The 19,079-nt window shown below is 36.5% G+C and overlaps 1 protein-coding gene across 4 annotated transcripts in view; it reads right to left on the reverse strand.

Moving 5' to 3' along the window:
* The window catches only part of BEGAIN (brain enriched guanylate kinase associated), a 171,156-nt gene that overhangs the window by 93,000 nt on the left and 59,077 nt on the right, over positions 1-19,079 (reverse strand). For 2 of the 4 annotated variants that reach the window (XM_087922201.1, XM_087922203.1), the window contains exon 3: positions 12,326-12,415. The exons of the other annotated variants lie outside the window; for them this stretch is intronic. In XM_087922201.1, coding sequence (XP_087778327.1) covers positions 12,326-12,415 — 90 coding nt within the window. The remainder of the gene's footprint in view (positions 1-12,325; positions 12,416-19,079) is intronic. 4 annotated transcript variants of the gene reach the window in all.

Raw genomic sequence — 19,079 nt, forward strand, 5'->3', positions numbered from 1 at the left:
GATGATATTGCTGTGCATGGCAGATGAACATTAAGAGAGCCAAAGAATGAGAATAATTATGAAACTTAGTCAAGGTTTTCCTTTTGCCCTCCTTTTTTGGATGGAATTACTATTTCATGTTAGCAGTTTCAACAGTAACACAATTTGTGAGACTGCTTGCATTTTTTAATTTAAAGGGAGCAGTTCTCAGTCTAGCAGCTGAGGTCTTTTCAAAATCACAGTAACTTTCCCAGTTGAATCTGTGCAATAGAACTATGCTACGTTGAACCATGAAAGATTATTCAATATATAATCACAGAAACAAGATTACTATATGCACAGAGATGGGAAAAAAAATCATGATTACTCACTATGAAGGAATAGTTGATAAAACTGCCAGAATTTGCTTAGATAGACAAAGTGACTTTTTTGATTAGAGAAAGCACAATATCGTACATTTACTGGTGACTGGAAACTCCTTGTGGACTTTTTGCATAAAAATGAACTTGTGATTTATGGTTTTGATAATTACACAGGATAATTATAGAAAGAAGAAAGTTATGGTGAGACTTTAGAGAAAGAGGTTAAAATATAATTCTACTTAATTGCTGTGAATAATTATTGGAAGCCACTTTAGACCTTTGTATTTAAAGGTCGTTAAACCTTTTTCCTTTTTTAAAAATCTTTTTTCTTATTGCATTTTTTCTTTTATTTCCCTCTTTTCTTTTCATATATTTTAGTTAGTATTAATTCTTAATATTGGTGATAAAACTTTCAATGACAATGATATATACAAAAAAGAGTATTGGCCATAATAGCTCCTAGTTTTCTTTTAAAGACATATAAGTAGTTGATCAACACCACTTCTAATTTAGATGGGTTAAACGAACTTTTGGTCCATATTCTGACTTAACACCTAATAAATTTATAAGAGACTCTCTAAATGTTTTAATTTGGAATGCATATACATATTTGCATTCTATACACATGTGCAGAACTGTTCACTGCTATATTTTCTTATGTATTCATAGATACTTTCATTTAAAAAATTGACTCTGGTATTTGGGTCTAGATATATTGAAAGAAAGAAAAAGCAAAGAAAAACAGTTACATTATGACTTGTATCAATAATATTTTACAACAAAAAGAAAAATAGAAATTCAGATTCAATAGATCTTTTGTGGAAGCTAGAAACTACCTACATTTTAATATACATTACATTAGAGTCTAGAATGGCCTTTACTGTAGAGCATCAAAAGCAGAATTGTTATAACTCTAAAACATTCTCATTCTGAACAGTTACTTCGTGAATTTGTCATGTACATGCATTCTTTTTCAGGACTAGGGACAGCTCCATGCAGAATAACCCATATCAAATAACTATCTTTAATACACATTATGTTTGAGCTCAATACCCAATGTTCACAAGGAAATATTAGAGATGGAATTGTATTGGAAACAATATTTTCAGTATAGTATTCAGTTTGCAAATTTCTGGATACAACCCTCATTTAAGTTTGAAGAATATTTCAATGCCCAATCAGCTGAGGCAATCAGTTCTTTGAAATTATAGTACCATATATCTCCTAAAGAGACTGAACAAGAAATCACTAATGGGTTCCCTTAATTCTGGAAATAAGTTGCTATTTTGATGACTTTTATAAAGAAAAAAATAAGAACATTTATATTATGTGTGGATGTCATGATTCACTTACCACTTATTAAATGCTGCCAAGTACAAAGAACAAACTGCTGGCATTAAATTGCATTCCAGGTTCATGGATTGGTTTTGAAATGAATAAAATCATCATGAATGGAATTTATTGTGAAATAATTTGCTGCATTACATTCAGCAGGCTATTTCACTCAGTAGATCCACTTTCATTCATGAAGACTTAGGATCAGATTATTCTTGAAAGCAGCACAGCAAGAAGAATGTTCATATTTAAATGAATTATTGCCTTCCTTCTTATTCTGCAAGTAAAGAAAAGGATTTATACAGCAGAGAAAAAACAATTGGGTGGGGACAGATATGAAAGTACTTTGCAAGTATCTTAAGTTTCACAGAAAGTCAAGATAAGTTCTCTCTCATATCAGAGTTCAGAATATGATATACCATAACAAACTTAAAGGTGAACTGAATGCCACAGAAAAACAATTCAATAGAAGAACTACTTGTGTGATTGGGAGGTAACATACCTTGTTTTCAACAACGGTTGAAAACAAAGGTTTGGGGTGCTGGATTTTTTCACTGATAAGTGCTTTGGAGTTGATGGACCACATGATCCCATTCCACTGTATGACTCTATGTCTATTTCCAAGCCATCAGTCTTGGGATTTTTGTAGGATTGGTCTTTTTTTAATGAAATAAACATGTGCCAGAATTCTTATGCTACCTAAATATTTTATAGAAGGAACACATCCTGTGTATGGAGCTGGTATACAGAGACAACAAAGCATTTCACTGGCTATTTATCATCCCCCTGAATTTCATGCCAGTGCTGTGACAAAGCACAGATGTCAAAACTCTGAAAGGTAAACCAGCAATGACCTCATTGTCCAAGAAAATGGGGTTATTGATGGCAACCCAATATCATATTACGTCCTGGGCTTTCTCTTAAGGCCAGGTAGAAATGCAATGGAAACAGTAGTTTCTACTCTCCCTCACCTGTCATCTCCTCAGCCCTGAATGAGAAGGTATAATTGTATCCAAGAGACTCTAATTTTCAGATTTCTACTGACCACCTGGGAAGACAATAGGCTGATAGATCTAGATGTACTAATAGATATCTCTTAATTGTTTTATAGTAACAATGAAGCAAGTTCTTGCCTGGATGTATCCCCAAGATTTTTGCATGACTGTAATTCATTTCTCACTTTCCCTTTAAATGTGTAAGTGCCTAAAAAGGGTCAGGATATTTTTTTAAAAATGTAATATTTAAAAATTAAGACATAGTATTTTTATCACTACTGTATAAAGATACATATAAAAAGTAACCTTGAGTAGGGTGGGAATGTTATTTTTTAAAGGTATTAAAACAAACAATAAGAACCCTTGGCCAAATTTGGGACTTGGGTGTTGTCTTGAAACTTCCAACTTCTGCTTATGCTTAGAATAAGCAATATTCCACAATCATTCGCTTTTATAAAATGAACAGTAGATCAAAACAATCCTAACACAGTAAGAGATCAAAGTAATTCTGAACCTGATGGAAAAGATAAGATCACACCAGCCAAATAGTAGGGATTGCTTGAAGTGTGTAGGTGACCCTGCCCTTACATTGGTGTTGCATTGTACCCCAGTGAGGAAATGATCAGATGTTCACTGTGCCTGTCCATAATTCTATGAAATTCCTGCTGATAATGAACAATGTCCCTACTTTCCTTTCTTGTATGGTTTTTTTGGTCTCTAAGCCACATTTAAACCAGACTAGCCTTGAAATCTTCAAAGACTTCTTCAAGAAGAGAATGTGCTTTATGAAGCAGGAAATATGATTAATCTATAGCAATAGCAGCAGCAGTAGCCTAAATGTTTAAAGTGTTTAATGCATAAAATCTTTGTTAAAAGGCCAGGGAGAGCTAAAGGAATTTCCAGTGATGTGTTAAAGACTAAGTGAACCACTTGGCAGAAGACATTTTCAATTTGTGGAAATGCCTGAAATAATCGCTGTTCTGGTAGATGCAAATCTTGCATGTATAAATATGGCTTCTCCAGCGTTAGATGGTATCAAAAATCCCAAAGGTAATCATTTAGAAAAATGCCGTATGTATTAATAAGCATTAGTCATCGTGATATGTGCTATACTTTGATCTTTGCTAGTTGATTACCATGTACAGTACATAGATAGGGAATGCAGAAAAAGCAATTCATAAATAATATCTCTTGCTGCCCAGAAGAAATCAGCAATAAATAGGACTGTTCCAAGAGATTTGTTGCCTGAATGCCTTGGCCATTTTCCTACATAGAAGAATCACAATATGAATCAGCCGGGGGCAGTTCAAATAAACATGGCAAGCCAGTTGGGATGGAATGCAGTGAGGAGGTGGATTCCCAGAAGGGTGTGTGTGCATTCCAGAAGAGTAAGGAGCAATATAAGTGTGAGAGAAAGAGGGGAGAGACAACCTCTCCCTAATAGTTCATAGAGTATATTGAAAATGCAGATAACAGAAATCTGTCTGGCAAGATTTTTCTGTATTTTTATAAAGTAAATAAAGAACTCAACATGGAAGAATGGCTATATGTCATTCTTGGTTTTGGGCCTGACACCAGGTTTAAGGGGATTACCCCATGTAGTTCATAGAATATACCCAGCGTTGATCTGAAATGGTATGTGGGAAGGAACTTGGGGCAAAGAGATACTGCCTAGGGAACGGTCAGATAAGAGAGAGGTAGTCGGCAGCAGGTTAATGGGCAGGGAAAGAAGCTCAGAAAGGACCTTTCCTAGTTTCTCAGGCTGTAAATGAGACAGCAGGAGATGTGTATGTTCAGACTTGTAAGATTCTATTAATATAGCCTTACAATAAAATAGAATTAACTCATTTGGTCATATTTCCTGTCTAGTCTACCTTACCTTGGAAGGCTGACATATCCCTCCCATTAATAGCTCCTGTTTCATTCTTCCTAATTGCCTGACCTTATTCTTTATTTTACCTGCAAAGATGGAAAATAGTTAGGAGATATTTGCCAGCCTTCTGTTCAAATTACATCAATCTGATTTACAGCCCTTTTGAATGGAAGGAAATGAAGAGTGTTTATATCTTGGTCATGTTCTCCTCTCTTGCAATAGTTCACCATCAGATATCCTTGGAGTTTATATTAGGAAAAAATAATAATTAGGTCACCTTCTGTTTCTAGGCAGAATTTGTCAATTTCCATTGCTTCCAGTGGCAATGGAATGCACAGACCCTTGATTGGTAAGATGGAAGGAATGGGAGAAAAGAGAAGTATGCATGAAAATTATTTTGAAGGTAACAAGAATACTAAAATGTTTTTGTATCTTAGCCTGAGCAACAGTGCACAGAACTGTTCACAGGCAACTTTAGGCAGAAAAGACTTTGAAATCCACATTGAATAAGAATATACATATAAATGATCCTAAATTAATAGCTTTATTTCTACTAATGAAACCCAGGGAAGATACTTTGGTAAATTCTCAGTTATACACAACTCTCCTCCCCTTATGAAGCATAAATAACCAAGAGATTGTTGTCTTTAAGAGTCTTCCTCAAGAAAGGGAAAAAAGAAGACGAGACCTGTTTCAGAATATATAGCATTGAGAATGTTCCAGGATCAAGAAGGGATACAGATCATGTGATCTGCAGTATTCTAGAGTAACTAAAGAACCAGAGTTTTCTATAAGGCTAAACCTTCAGCTTAGATGAGTTTACTGATTGTTCCTCTGGCTATACTCTGGTAATACATTGAATCCAACTACTTTTCTCTAAAAATTAACAGTCCTCCATTTTTTTTATTTTACTTTTATTTTGCTGTGATATATTTCCTAATACATGTTCAAACAGACATTTCTCTTATTAGCATTTAGGATTGCTGTAATCTTTCAGCTTGCTACAGACAGCCAATATAAATAGTTTACTAGCTGCTGGGCTTAAACTGCCTTTGACTTTTCATCTTTTAATTAATTGAAGTGACAAGTTTCCTCTTTTTGACCTTAGGCTTAAATCTCTGGTTGAGAGGTGGAAAAGGTTGTGGCAGGAGCAATACCAGTGGCCAGAATTCACCAAAGACCTCAGAATATGACCCTGAAATCATCCAGTAATAGGAAAAGTAAACAGGAATGAACATTTCTGCATTCCTATATATATATTTCAGTGCACATATACATTGGAATATAAATATGAATATATAAATAAAAATCTTGCATGATGCCTGCCTTCCTCCCTTTGTCAAATTAGGTTTAGCAACTCCAGAGGAATCAATCTTGGAGATCTCCCTGACAATAAATGTTTTTATGTGACACTTTGTATATGTGCATATGTTTATGTCTGTCTGTCTGAAGCCCAGCTCCAAAAGAAGGGCTAGGGCAGGGCAAAAAATTGATATAGGTTGAATAAAGACGGATTAAAATTAATTGCTTATAAAATAAATGACCCCATTTATGAATCAAGAAATATCTCTCTTACATAGAAATCAGTTTCACATACAGAAATACATAACTGTGCACTCAACCTGTAGTCCAGCAGAAACTACAGAAAAGGAGGAAAAATATATAGGTTGGGAATGAGGGAAAGAAAAAGGAGCTAAGAGAAAGAAGAGAAACTGGATGAAGATGCAGAAATAGGCAAAGGAATGAAGAAAGATAAGTCCTGATTAAGTGTTCAAAAAGGGTTTAAATTCAGCCATCAAAGCAGGCCCTCTATATAAATGACTAATTTTCAAAAGCTTCCATGCATTTTTATTTCACACCCTATCTATTTCTCTCATCAACTTTGAGATCACTGGACAACTCCCTACTCTATAATTATATACGGCAATAAATGTTTGCCTTATTTAAAGTAAAGGTTCCCCCTGCGCATACATGCTAGTCATTTCCAGCTCTAGGGGGCTTTAATGCCCATGGAGACTGAATCTGAGGGAGAGGAGGAACAGCCGACAGGGAGTGGAAGTGTGGCTCCGGAGGTTGTGGAGATGGCTGGGGAAGGGCAGAGGCTGGCTGAGCAGTCAGAGGAGGACCCAGGCCCATCCCCTATCCATCCTAGGGCATGCAGGGAGGAGAGGATAAAGAAGAGACATGGTCTTCTCAGGAGAAGAGGGCCTTGATCCTCTTCATGGGCTGCAGGTGTGAAAACTGAATAAGAGTTTGGATCTGCGTAATGGCAAACACTGGAAACAAATCGTGTAAATATCTCTAGTTTATAGTTCCTCTCTGAGTTTGGCGTCCTTCCCAGTGTGATCTGTGACATCCTCCAGCCCTAATCTTGCCTGGTTTGTGTTGGTTTTTGCCTTCTTCGTGTAACTGTGTGGGAGTTTTTTTTGTCTTCCATCAAAGATATTTGAAGCTTGGAAGCAAACTGAAGGAATAAAAGGGGGCTTCACCTGTTTTCTGTGACTGTGTTTGTTTTGTATCCCACCCTGGGTCATCACAGGGGTGGTGCTCATCTCTGTCACAAAGCCAAAGAGCCGGCGCTGTCCAAAGACATCTCTGTGGTCATGTGGCCAGCATGACTAAACACCAAAGGCGCATGGAACGCTATTACCTTCCCACTAAAGTGGTTCCTATTTTTCTACTTGCATTTTTACATTCTTTCGAACTGCTAGGTTGGCAGAAGCTGGGACCAGTAACAGGAGCTCACTCTGTTACGCAGTGCTAGGGATTCAAACCACCGACCTTTCTGATTCGACAAGCTCAGCGTCTTAGCCACTGAGCCACCGCGTCCCCTAATATTTACTGCCAAGTAAATATGGAAAATATTCTTTGTGTGTGTATATATGTGCCACAACAAGCTATCCATGGATCTGCACTTCTACATTTGACAGCTATTTCTTCTTGTCTGAACTGGGGATATATTAACAAATGGCCGAAAGAATACAATGGATTGAAGGTTCCAGTCCAAATTGCAATTTACCCTTTAAACATTTGGGCGAACTTAGACAAATCAGTAGGCTCTCAATTTTGTCATTTAAGAGGGATAAAAAGGTATTACAACGTGGCAGTTCAGAAATCGGTAAAAACATATATTAGAACTTCAGGTAGTCAGAAAGTGATGAAGCTCTGCAGTAGAAATGAGAATGACAAACCAGCCAGTCTGACATCAATACCTGGAAAGATTCAGGAATGATGCTGTTTTAAGAACCTTGAAAACAATGCAGTGATTACAGAAATATTTGACAGTAACTTCTCATGACACTCTGATTAGGAAGCCAGTTATTTATAGAATGCATGGTATGCCTATTATGTGGTAGTCACAGCTGACTTGGAAACCATTTGGTGAGAGCTCATCAAACAGAACTGAATTATCAAATGAGATGTTATATCAAGTGAGATGCGGTATTGTCTGGGACGCTGTACATCTTATTCATGACGTATTTTTCTTGTTACCTTCTGGGAGGAGGGCTTTGTGGTATCCGAAGCAGAACATCCAGATTAAGTCAGTTGTGTTCCATATAGTGTGTTATGTATGTGTATATGCTTACATATACTTTCTTTTGAGAGAAGGCAATAGATTTTCATTTTTAATGTATAGTAAAAAAAAAGAATCATGGTTATCTTATCTTATCTTATCTTACCTTACCTTAACCTACCCCACCTTACATTACCTATCATTTCATACTTGGCCAAGTATTCTTCAATGTTTTTGTAATTAATGACTTTGATAAAGAAGCAGAAGAAATGCTTATCAAATCTACAGATGATGCAGAACTGGGCAGAGTTAATATTCTAAAAGGCAGAAATAAAGTTTAAACTAATCTTGACAGTTTAGGGACGTGGTTTGAAAAATAACTACAATGAAATTAATAAGAGACAAATTCAAAGTTAATCACTTAGGGGGAAAATCAATTTGAAAGATACAGCAGGGGATGCCAGACTAAGTATATGAGAAAAATATATTGTAATTGAAGTGAATATGTATCACTAGCAAGACATTGTTGCTGAAATGGCAAATGTAATTTTAGATTGCATAAATTATCTAACTTAGGCTGCACAAAACCAGATGACCTGTGCGCTATCAAACTGTTAAAGAGCTCTATATTTCTTAGCTGTCAATTAATAGTCATCTAGATTTTTACAGCTTAAGTTATTATAGAAAAGTGAATAAAATAAGACTTTCCATATCAAGGTGTGAGTTTCACTTCATTCTATATTGTTCAATAAGTGCTTGAATACTGCCTCTAGCATTAGGCTCTCAATATTGAGAAAGATTCACAGAAATTAAAACACTGGGTAAGAAGATCAAACATAATAAGCAGGGGATTAGAAACCATGTTTTAATTAGAAAACTGGCATGATTAGCTTTCAGAAAATATGACAAAATGAGAATACAATAGAAATTTAAAGTAAGTAAGGGATGTCCCCAAAAGAAGTTAAGGCTTGTTTTCCATGGTACCAGCTTTGGGATGGGAGTTGGGTTCATTGGTCTACATGCCTGTTTTCAACCTTAAGTCATAGGAAACACTGATACTGACTGGTCTAATTTCGTCAGGATCTCAGGAAGACATTTTTCATCTGTACCTGCGGATACTGGAGATTGCAACCTAGACATTCTGCATGTGAAGTGTATGTTCAGCCATTCCTCTTTAGTCACTCTCCTGAGATTGTGCTAAGAGATGATCCACAATGTTGACTTCACTCACCTGGTTTGGGATTTCCAATGACCCTTTAGTGGTGTATATATGTGTCACTTATAAATGAATCCCAAGGCGAGTGAATGAAGTAGGAAAAAGAGTTTGAAATACTAAGACAGTCTTAATCAGAGAAAGTTTCGTTGCTAAGTTGATCTGGAATCTTTCACACATTATGCTATTTTTTATTAACAAGATACCTGATTTTGTGGAAGAGACTTTCTTGAGGGTTACATATTTAAGAGAGATAAAAGCATAGGCCAGAGAAAAATAAATGATTGTTCTGACTAGAAAATGCAGGAAGATAGCTGCCAAATTAAACGATGACTATGGGAATCTAAAGTAGACTGGACACTTAATGAAGACTTGAATTGTCATATTTTAGCCTCTTGAGCTTCTGTAGCATGTGCTTCAATTCAAATTATGTTTGACAGGCTATACAATCTTGAATGACAAGGAGGGGGAACTTGGGCAACTGGTTTAATGGACAAAGCTTAGAAAGAGAAGAAATCTTCTGCCTTGAGTCTGGGAAGTATGCTGACTCTGGATTGCTGATGATACCCAATTAGATATCTCTGTGCTGACCAAGTGATGTTGTCAAGGTGCTTTTGCAATTTCTGGAAACTATAGGAGCTAAGATGGGGAGGATCAGAGACAATTTCAACCCTAAGAAGACTGAGTGGCTGATATTTGGAGGCCTTCTTAGATCTGTGTGTTCAATAAGATTGCTTCTGAATGGGATGGCATTTCCCAGACAGCTGATGGGCAATTATAGACTATTTCTATTTTCTTGAGTCCTCCTTGTGTACCAACTATACTTCTTTTTAGATTAGAAAGCTGTATTCATGCTTTGGTCACCTTTTGGACTTTACATGGAACTGCTTTAAAAACTACTTGGAAAACTTCATTATTTACTGAAATACATGCTCAGGGCACTGGGAATTCCAATAACCAATGTTGGCAGAAAGATACAACACTGACTAAATCAGATTGGGAATTTAAACTTGCAGATTCTGAAGCAATGGCAAAACTAACAGCATATGCCCAGAACAGAAGTTTAACCGAATTCAAGCAAGGATGTTTTCCATATAGAGCACTTCATGTGGCAAGCAAAATATAAACCCAATATAGTTTTAAGGTAGTCTAAATATTTATAAACACTGTAAATTGATCAGAATATAAAATGAGGGAAGTTAGAAGTTAAATATCTATCTACTATTTTCCAAGCTGCTCATTTTTTTCCTTTTCCTTTTTTTTTCTTTAACAACAAAGAGAAGAATTTAATATTATGTATTAGTTTCAAAGACTGGGACCTTTCTCATAAAATAACTCAGTGCTTTTTCTAATTTATCTCTGTTATATTTAGCATTAACAGTACAATTTAAGCAACCCTATGTTCACTACATTTTAGAAACCACATTTAACACTGATGTACACTTCTCCTCTTCTTTAAATTTTTAATTTATCTAATTTATCACAGTGTTAACAATTTCTAGTTTCATAAATACCACTGTACCTAGTTATCGTCAGTATTCTATAATGTATTCTTTGCATTTTATAATGCAATAAAATAATTCATTTGGAAAAAAAAGGTTACTTGGAAGGTGTAACTGGTCCAGAATGCAGTAATAAGGTATTTAGGGGTGTGACTCTGTATGTCTAAGTAGAACAACTACTTCAATAGCTGCACCGACTCTCAGTTTCCCACCGGGTTCAATTCAAGGTGATGGCTATTGCCTATAAAGGCCTGCATGGCAGAGGGCTGGTTTATTTATGGAACTACCTTTCCCCAAACATTTCTGCTCCTCCCACAAGAGGTATACTAGGCCTCTTTATTACACAATGCCATCTAATGAGACCCAAGAAGCATGTTTCCTCTGCAAAGGCATCTGCCCTATGGAACAATATATTCTTTTAGATTCAGTCCCTGGTAATCCTTGGGGCTTGAAGGCCTTCTCTATACAGTCTGTTGGCTGAGCCAGTTTTAGTGTTCTTGAAATCCATGCTAAGCCTTATTCTATTCTAAAGTATGCCTCCAAAGAGCTGTAGAAGCCTCACAATAAAAATAAGAGTTAAATTTACAGCTTTCAAGAATACTAATGGCTATTATGAAGATAAATGGAGAAGTCATCTGAAAAAAGTTCAGTTCACAAAAGGGAAAGGCATTCTAGAAGCAGTCATTTTAGAATCAATCATAATTCTTATTTCTTTTAACAGCAGCATAACTATTGAAATTAGAGCTTCACAGTAAGTATAATTTAAGTTTTTAAAAAAGCTATCAACTAGTTTCACAGTATAATGGCCAAATTCCAGTAACCATTATATTAAGAGATTCTTGTTCAACGGTACAAATGTTCTATCCAACTTGCTTCTGTGCACTCAAAAATCTTATGTGAAATGAATTATTATCTGCAGGGTTCAGACATAGGATTTGAGACCAGCAAAAAGTTGGCAACCCTATTTCAGAAGTCATTATAGAACCTTTAAAAAACTATTTTTATTCAGAGTTTTTGCAGAGCTAATTCAATGTCAGAGAAACAAACACAGATGGCTAATGCTTCATTTAACATCTTTATAAACATAATAAGTAGATTTTACAAACCAGTTGTAGATTTCTCCAACATGGAGCAAACTCAGACAGAAGCAGTTTCATTTTCAATCAGAGCTCAACATAGCTTCAGAGCTGCAGAGCTTAACATAGAGCCACGCCTAGGCTACTTTTAGGTTCAGTTTGCTAGGCAACATCTAGTTTCAATTTCCAAACAGTTCTCACTGGCTGACTTAGTTGCTATGCCTATTCATTGGCTGACCTTGTTACCACGCTCTATTCCAGTTCACGAATATACTCTGACAATTTTGATTGCCATCCTTTAGCGGTGGTTTATAAGGCCTTGAAATAAACAAATTGGGCTTATTTTCAAAATATTGTCTCCTTTAACAAAGCATCAAGAAAATGACTGGCAAGGGAGATAGGGAATGAAAAAAAAAGCAATAACAGAAAAGTTACAAAAGAAACATTAACTTGATAAAATATCACTCTTTAATTACCTGTCCCAGAGGCTAGGTGAAGATTTTGCGAGCCTGCCCTGGAGTATTCTAGGCTGCCATAGGCAGGTAGGCACCCAGGAATTTCGTACCCTGCAGCATGAATAAAGGATAAACCATGGCTAGGAATTCGTCAAAATAGACATCTCTGTGATAACCTAACAAAAATCCTGCAAACAGGCAGCTAATGTATATAAAGATATGTACTGAGAGGGCTAGTTAAAATAAGGTCCCTGAAAAATATTCAGTATATGATGGACACTTCAACAAATCTCTTCAAACAACTACCAATTCATAGATCAACAAGCAGACAACTGGAAGAAAGTAAACTAAGCACAAAACTGAGAACTATGGATTATCACCTTCTAATTGAAGATCCTCCCACAAAGTGGATTCTACTGTCAATCTAGTTAATTAATTCTATTGTCAAACAATCTTTGTATGTTTTTTTCTTATTGTTCATTTGAAACTAGGAGCATTTTCTATAAGCTAAGAGTTCATCAAGTAAGTTCTCTTGCTGCATAGAGTGTGCCCAATTTTCTGTGTTGCTTATTTGATAATTGTGGCTATTTTATTGACTTTTAAGGCCGCTCAGAGTCATTCTGATTTGAGTGGCCTTGTGAATTGAATGAATTAAAATTAAATTAAATATATGCTTTGATATCATGATACAAGCTTTATTCCTTTTATACCTTTGTATCATTTGGCCTTTTGCAGATGCTCATGGCACTGCACCTCTAGGTCTACTCACTAGACCAACCAAGTATTTGTCTTCTTCTATGTGACAGTCCATTCCATTTGTATACATCTGCTTTCCCCAGCTTTGCGCTTTTAGAAAGTGTTTAATTAAAATGTGCAGAATCTAAAATCTTTTCCACTGCATCTGGAAAGCATCAGATTGTGAAAGAGTGCTGTATATCATACAGTACGGAACACCTGATATATGTCTTTAAATATCAGTGCAGGGATGTAGATTAAGCAGGTAAGAAGCATAATAGTTTGAATCCATTCTTAAGACATGTTGCATGTGAAATTAAAATATATCAATTTGTATGCTCCCTGAAAAGAGTTTGTCATTAAGGGTAGTCTTAAGGAAAGGATGATCTTAAAATTGCAACTTGGAAATCCTAAAGCTATTATCATTTTTACACCAAGTATGTATGTTTTCTTTCCAAGAGATCGTAACTTAATTGGATTCTGTGCATCAATAGGTAAATGTGGGAAAGGAAATGATATCGGCTTCCTTTTTTCTCCCTTTGCAATTGTAACAATTTGTAAGGAAAGCTTGAAGAAAGAGATATGAGTGGATCAAGACCACTGCTCTAAAGAAATGATGAGGACATCTTAGTTTAAAATGGATTTGGATTTAGATTCTGCATCTAATAAATTGGGCACATCTGGCAGCAGAAACTGAAAGATCTGTGATGCATTAGAAATGTATTGGAGTGAACACAACTGGAACTAAACTTGAAGAAGCAAATATACAGACTATGATTAACACACAGCTAAAACAGATTGAGTGCCTGACAAAAGAACAACAGGTAAGCAGGCTAAGCAACAGGAACTGCCACAGAATAAGGCACAGCTGTGCAGCACTAGTTTGCAGTAATTTTAATTTTAACTACCTATTTTGTGCAATTTCTTGTATTTCTGCAAAAATAAGCAGATGGCTTTTTTTTAAAAGAATATCTAGCACTCATGACGTTCCTTGGTTTGGGGAATGAAATATCTGCAAGAAAACATCCAAGCTCAGAATGCATCAAGGACCCCTCAAAAGAATATCTGCACAACAATAGGAAAATAGAACCCAACATTTTTTAATAATTAACATATCCTATTTCTTTTTTATGTTTGACTTTTATATCCTTCTTCATGGCTCTGTAGCCCTTTCCACAGCCCCAATATTGTGCACAATGCATAAAATAAACACCCTTCTGTTACCACATGCCAGTATAAACCTGCCAGCACTGTCTTACAACAGAGGTAAAAACCACTGGAATATTTCCCAGGAAGAGCACAGTAGGCTCTGTATAATTACAAACTGCACTACTACCAATGGTTACTGAAATAAAGTGATGTTTCCTCATGTTCATATCGAAGTAAGGCCTTGCTATGATGGCCTGTAATCAGATATTGGGTTGCCTTAAGACATTCTGTTACCAGAAGTGAAAATCAAGATGGTGTCTTCCTTTAATTCCATTTACAAATTAAACTGAAAGTTGAACCTCAGTAAGAATGTGAGTTTAGCTCTGGCAAAGGAAGAAACAGGTTAGGTGATTTTTGGATAGGTTCTTAAACCTCACTGCTGCTTTTATTTTAAAGTTGATTCTCTTATTTCTTTGTCACACTATCAGTACACAATAGAATAAAAATCTGCTAGTCCAATTCCTGCATCTAAAGTGCATGTCATGCATTCACATTTTGCCCTTTTTTGCATTTGGGTGTATGGAAAACTTTCAAAATTGTTGCCTGAAGTTTTGCAGAGAATTAAGATATCCAAGTTTTGCCCACTGACTTCAATGAGAAAAATTGACTTGTTTCTTTGAGGGCATGGGAATTTTTAATGTTGCAAATAGAAACTTCTGCAGCCTTAAGATACCTAAATTGGCCCTTATGCCTAACCACATCCCTTAATACCGAGACAAAAGTTATACAAAGCATTGAAAGAATGCCAGCAGTGCCATAAAAGTGAGGAGAATCAGAATCAGCAAGAGGCCAAATGGATCATTATGATTAAACTTTGCCCCTTTTCTATATGGGTGTGATATCAACACATGCACAAAAAGGTTAGGGCAGCATCACCAACCTTTCCAACTGGTGGGCTCCCCGGGGGGGGGGGAGAGAAGGCTTCTGTTTGAGTGGCAGACTCATGCACTTGCACATGCAGCTCCATTTCCACGCCCACCTCTCACACAAATGTAGCTTCATGGGCAAGCACAAGTGCCCACTGCTTGTGCAAGTGGAGCTGAGTGTGCACCCCCACTTCCACAGCCTGGTTCCGAATGGGCGACAGCCTGGAAGCAAGCTGGATCCTGGGGATTGGGCACCCCTGGGTTAGGGTTTGCTTCACAACATGCTGACTACCAATTTCTCAATTTTGGTACATACCCATATGTGATACCACTGTTGAGGATTTTCCTGTGACATACTTTCTTTTGACATAATAAATTAATAATATGAATCATATACTGCTGTCAGACTCAATGAAGTTTTTTAAAGTCTTCAACATCCCCAATTAAATGTATAGCATAATTTTAAGCCCTGATTTTGATTGATAACTAATGTTTTTCCTGTGTTCCTTCTTCATATGCTTTATGACATACATTGCTAGCAAGACTCACATAACTTCTAACTGAAGAAATGTTGAGAATTGCATTGAGATGTAATAAATGTGGCATAACTCAGCTTAGAAAAAAATGTTTAAAAAAATCTCCCCAAAGGGATTTAATAACTTCCTGTCAGAGATAATCAGTGTTCACTGGGGTACATTAATCCAATTCAGAAATGTAAGGTTGAAAGATAATGAGCAATTATATGACTTATTTATTTGCCTCATATATTAGAAATATGAAAATGAAGCTAGTGACATTCCAAAATTACAGTGGAAACTGTTTTATCTTTGATAAAAGGAGGAAACATTCTGACACATTCCAGTATTAATTCTTTTCTGATGAAAGTGTTTTCATTGCAAAACCAACAGGAAATGTAGCTATACTTTGATAAGCCCAATTTTTGCCTTTGTAAATGTAGACATTGATTCAATATATGCATCTTTTTAAAAAGATTAGTTTTATTACTTTATCTGGTATGCTTTCCTGCCAGGAACAACAAAACATGGTTTATTTCTATAGATAGCTCTGCCAAATGCTGAATATACGATATTAAAGAAAAGAAATAAGGAAGCTTTTTATTGTGTTGTGGTTGATAATGTAATTGATTTTGCTTTTTATTTTCATATTTCATTACTGACTCAGTATAATTTTTAATATGTACTGTGGTGCAGAATTAGTATTTTCCCAGTGCTTGGTAAAACTAAAGGAACTTTGAAAGCTGCATGAACCCTTGGCAGTCCCTCGGTTGTGCTAAAGGTACAGACCTGGCCTTAGGCCATAACACCACCATCACCACCTCCACCTCCTCCTCCATGTCAAAAAGGAGTACTTAATTCTTTCTTTCAAAGAGTAGAATGGAAATGAAGTTTGGTGAGTTATCACAATGGTGATGTAGGAGAGTACCTCTTCTATCAAGGGTCAAATCTTTTGAGGTCAAGGCCCATGCAGGATGTAGGGAGGTTGACAACTCAGCTGAAGCCTACTGCTGACAGGGGTACCGTATTTGGAGTTCTGGAGTTGAGGCACTGTTATGGGAATAGAATTTCATGTCCCAAAGGTGCTTTTTCAAAAGGCAACTGGACTTTGTTTTTCCTTGAAGACATTTTGCTTCTCATCCAAGAAGCTTCTTCAGTTCTGACCGAATGGTGGGGAACAGAAGGATTTATATTCCTTCCAGTCATCTGGTTGTTAGCGTTCTCTCTTAGGGTCATTGAGCTCACTTGGGGATTTGTCTGTGCCATCAGGGTCATCTAAATCAGAGTGCAAATGGGTGTGGAACTTTTTTTGGAACTGCTGAAAGAACTGTGTTCAGGTGACCCTGTGGGCACAGAAGTGGTCTCAACGACTCTCAGAGTGCTAATGGCCAGATGACTGCAAGGAATATAAATCCTTCCATTCTCCACCATTCAGTCGAAACTGAAGAAGCTTCTTGGATGAGAAGCAAAACATGTTCAAGGAAAAATAAGAAAATCCAGTTGCTTTTTGAAGAAGCACCTTTGGGACATGAAATTCTATTCCCATAACAGTGTCTCATCTTCCTTTACTGCACCCACATTTCAAAGATCTTCCTGACTGTTTCGGCAAGTGCTGTGGGGCTCTTCAAAATTGGCGTGCACCACAACTGGCCACCTTAGAGCTAATACTGAAGTCCTGAGCATCTTTAGTGATTTATTTATTTATGGAATTTATTGGCTGCCCATCTTACCACAATGCAACTCTGGGCAGCTTGATTGCTAACAACAATCCTACAGTATTCATTGAAGCAAACTAACCAGGAAGATCTTTAGTATATGTCTAGTGGTTTCCGGGTTGGTTTGCATTGGCGGGTACAATGGGGCAGTCTGCAGCATGTGCATTATAAAACCTCCCACTCTAGAGCTTCTGTCTTGCATTGAAAGTCTTACAGACTAGAGTTGGAGGAGCATTCCCCATGCTTCAATCCCAAAATGCCTCTTGTTCACCTTGACTGTTTTGCAAATGTGAATGGGATTGCCTCTTCACTTCAGCAAAGGAAATCAAGTTACCTCCATGGCCTAAATTACTTCGACAACAAGAAGATGTAGTAATTAGGGCAACAAACTAGAAACAAGGAGTCCCACTTTAGGCCCCTAGATAGCTTGGTGACCTTGAGCCAGTCACTTGCTCTCAACCCTAACAAGTAGGCAATGACAAACCACTTTTGAAATCTTGCCAAGAAAACAACAAGGTCCTGTCCAGGCAGTCACCATTTACTTGAAGGCACACACACACAAAATAATAAAAACAAATTAACCACAATCTTCCTGCAGTTATGGAAGATGAGAAGAAGCTGAAGCAATCTAAGGCATCATTAAATATGCTTTAATTTCATTCAAAAATGCTAATTCATCTAATGTTTTATTAGTTTAAAATATTATTTTCACAAATCCAAGCACAGATGAAAATATTCATCAGCAGAAAAAAGCTTCTAATTATGACAACCAAGTTTTATCACTTATACTAATAAGAATTATAACAGTAAGAACATCAACAATTAATTAATATTTGAATCTTGCTTTCACTGTTCAAAAGCTTTCACATGTATAATCTTGTAAGAAAATCGGTAATCCTTTATCCCATAATGAATCTGGCAATAGGTGGTGGGACAGACACTGAGACATAGCAGCTTGCTAATGAGAATGCATGGAATAACTTTGTCAAAACGTTTGTTAAAATCAAAATATATTAGATCTGTAATTCTCCCATAATTTAATAAGGTAGCTAATTCAATTAAACAATGAACTAAATTTAAGTGGTAAGCTTGATTTTTTACAAATTCATCCTGATGCCTGATAGATGAATACACTATTTTCAAGGTGCTTATAAACAGATTGTTTTTTCAATCTATTCTAGAATCTTGCTAGCTATTAATGAGAGATTAATCATATTTGTAACTCCATGAATCCTTCTTTCTTTTATTTTATTTTTGGAGATGAGACATAGAGCAACTGCCTTATCTCCAAAAATAAAAATGTCTCATCTGCAGTTACCTGACTTCCATTCATTCTCCAGGATTTCTAGAAGATAAAGGATTGAGACTTGGCCAATCCATCAGTAAGATCTTTCAGTACCCTATGAGACATTATCTGGCCCTGGAGATTTAAACTTATTTAATTTCAATAGGTATTCCTTAACAATATATTGAACATTAAGCTCGGAGTAAGGACAGCAGTGGCTCACACGGTTACAGGGCTGGATTAGCCCACATTCAAAGCCTGGTGCCCTGGTATGTCAGGGTGAGCTCCCATCATTAGCTTCAGCTCCTGCCCACCTAGTAGTTCAAAAGCATGCAAATGTGAGTAGATAAATAGGTACCATTTTGGTGGCCTCATTAACAGGGTCATGAAAGGAGCCCTGAACTGGGTGTACTCTGGGCAACGGTGATGTCACCAGCTAATCCTTTTACC

The sequence above is a fragment of the Pseudonaja textilis genome, chromosome 1 (genome assembly GCF_049901715.1).
Source record: "Pseudonaja textilis isolate UNSWEBS1 chromosome 1, rPseTex1.2, whole genome shotgun sequence".
NCBI classification, from domain to species: Eukaryota; Metazoa; Chordata; class Lepidosauria; order Squamata; family Elapidae; genus Pseudonaja; species Pseudonaja textilis.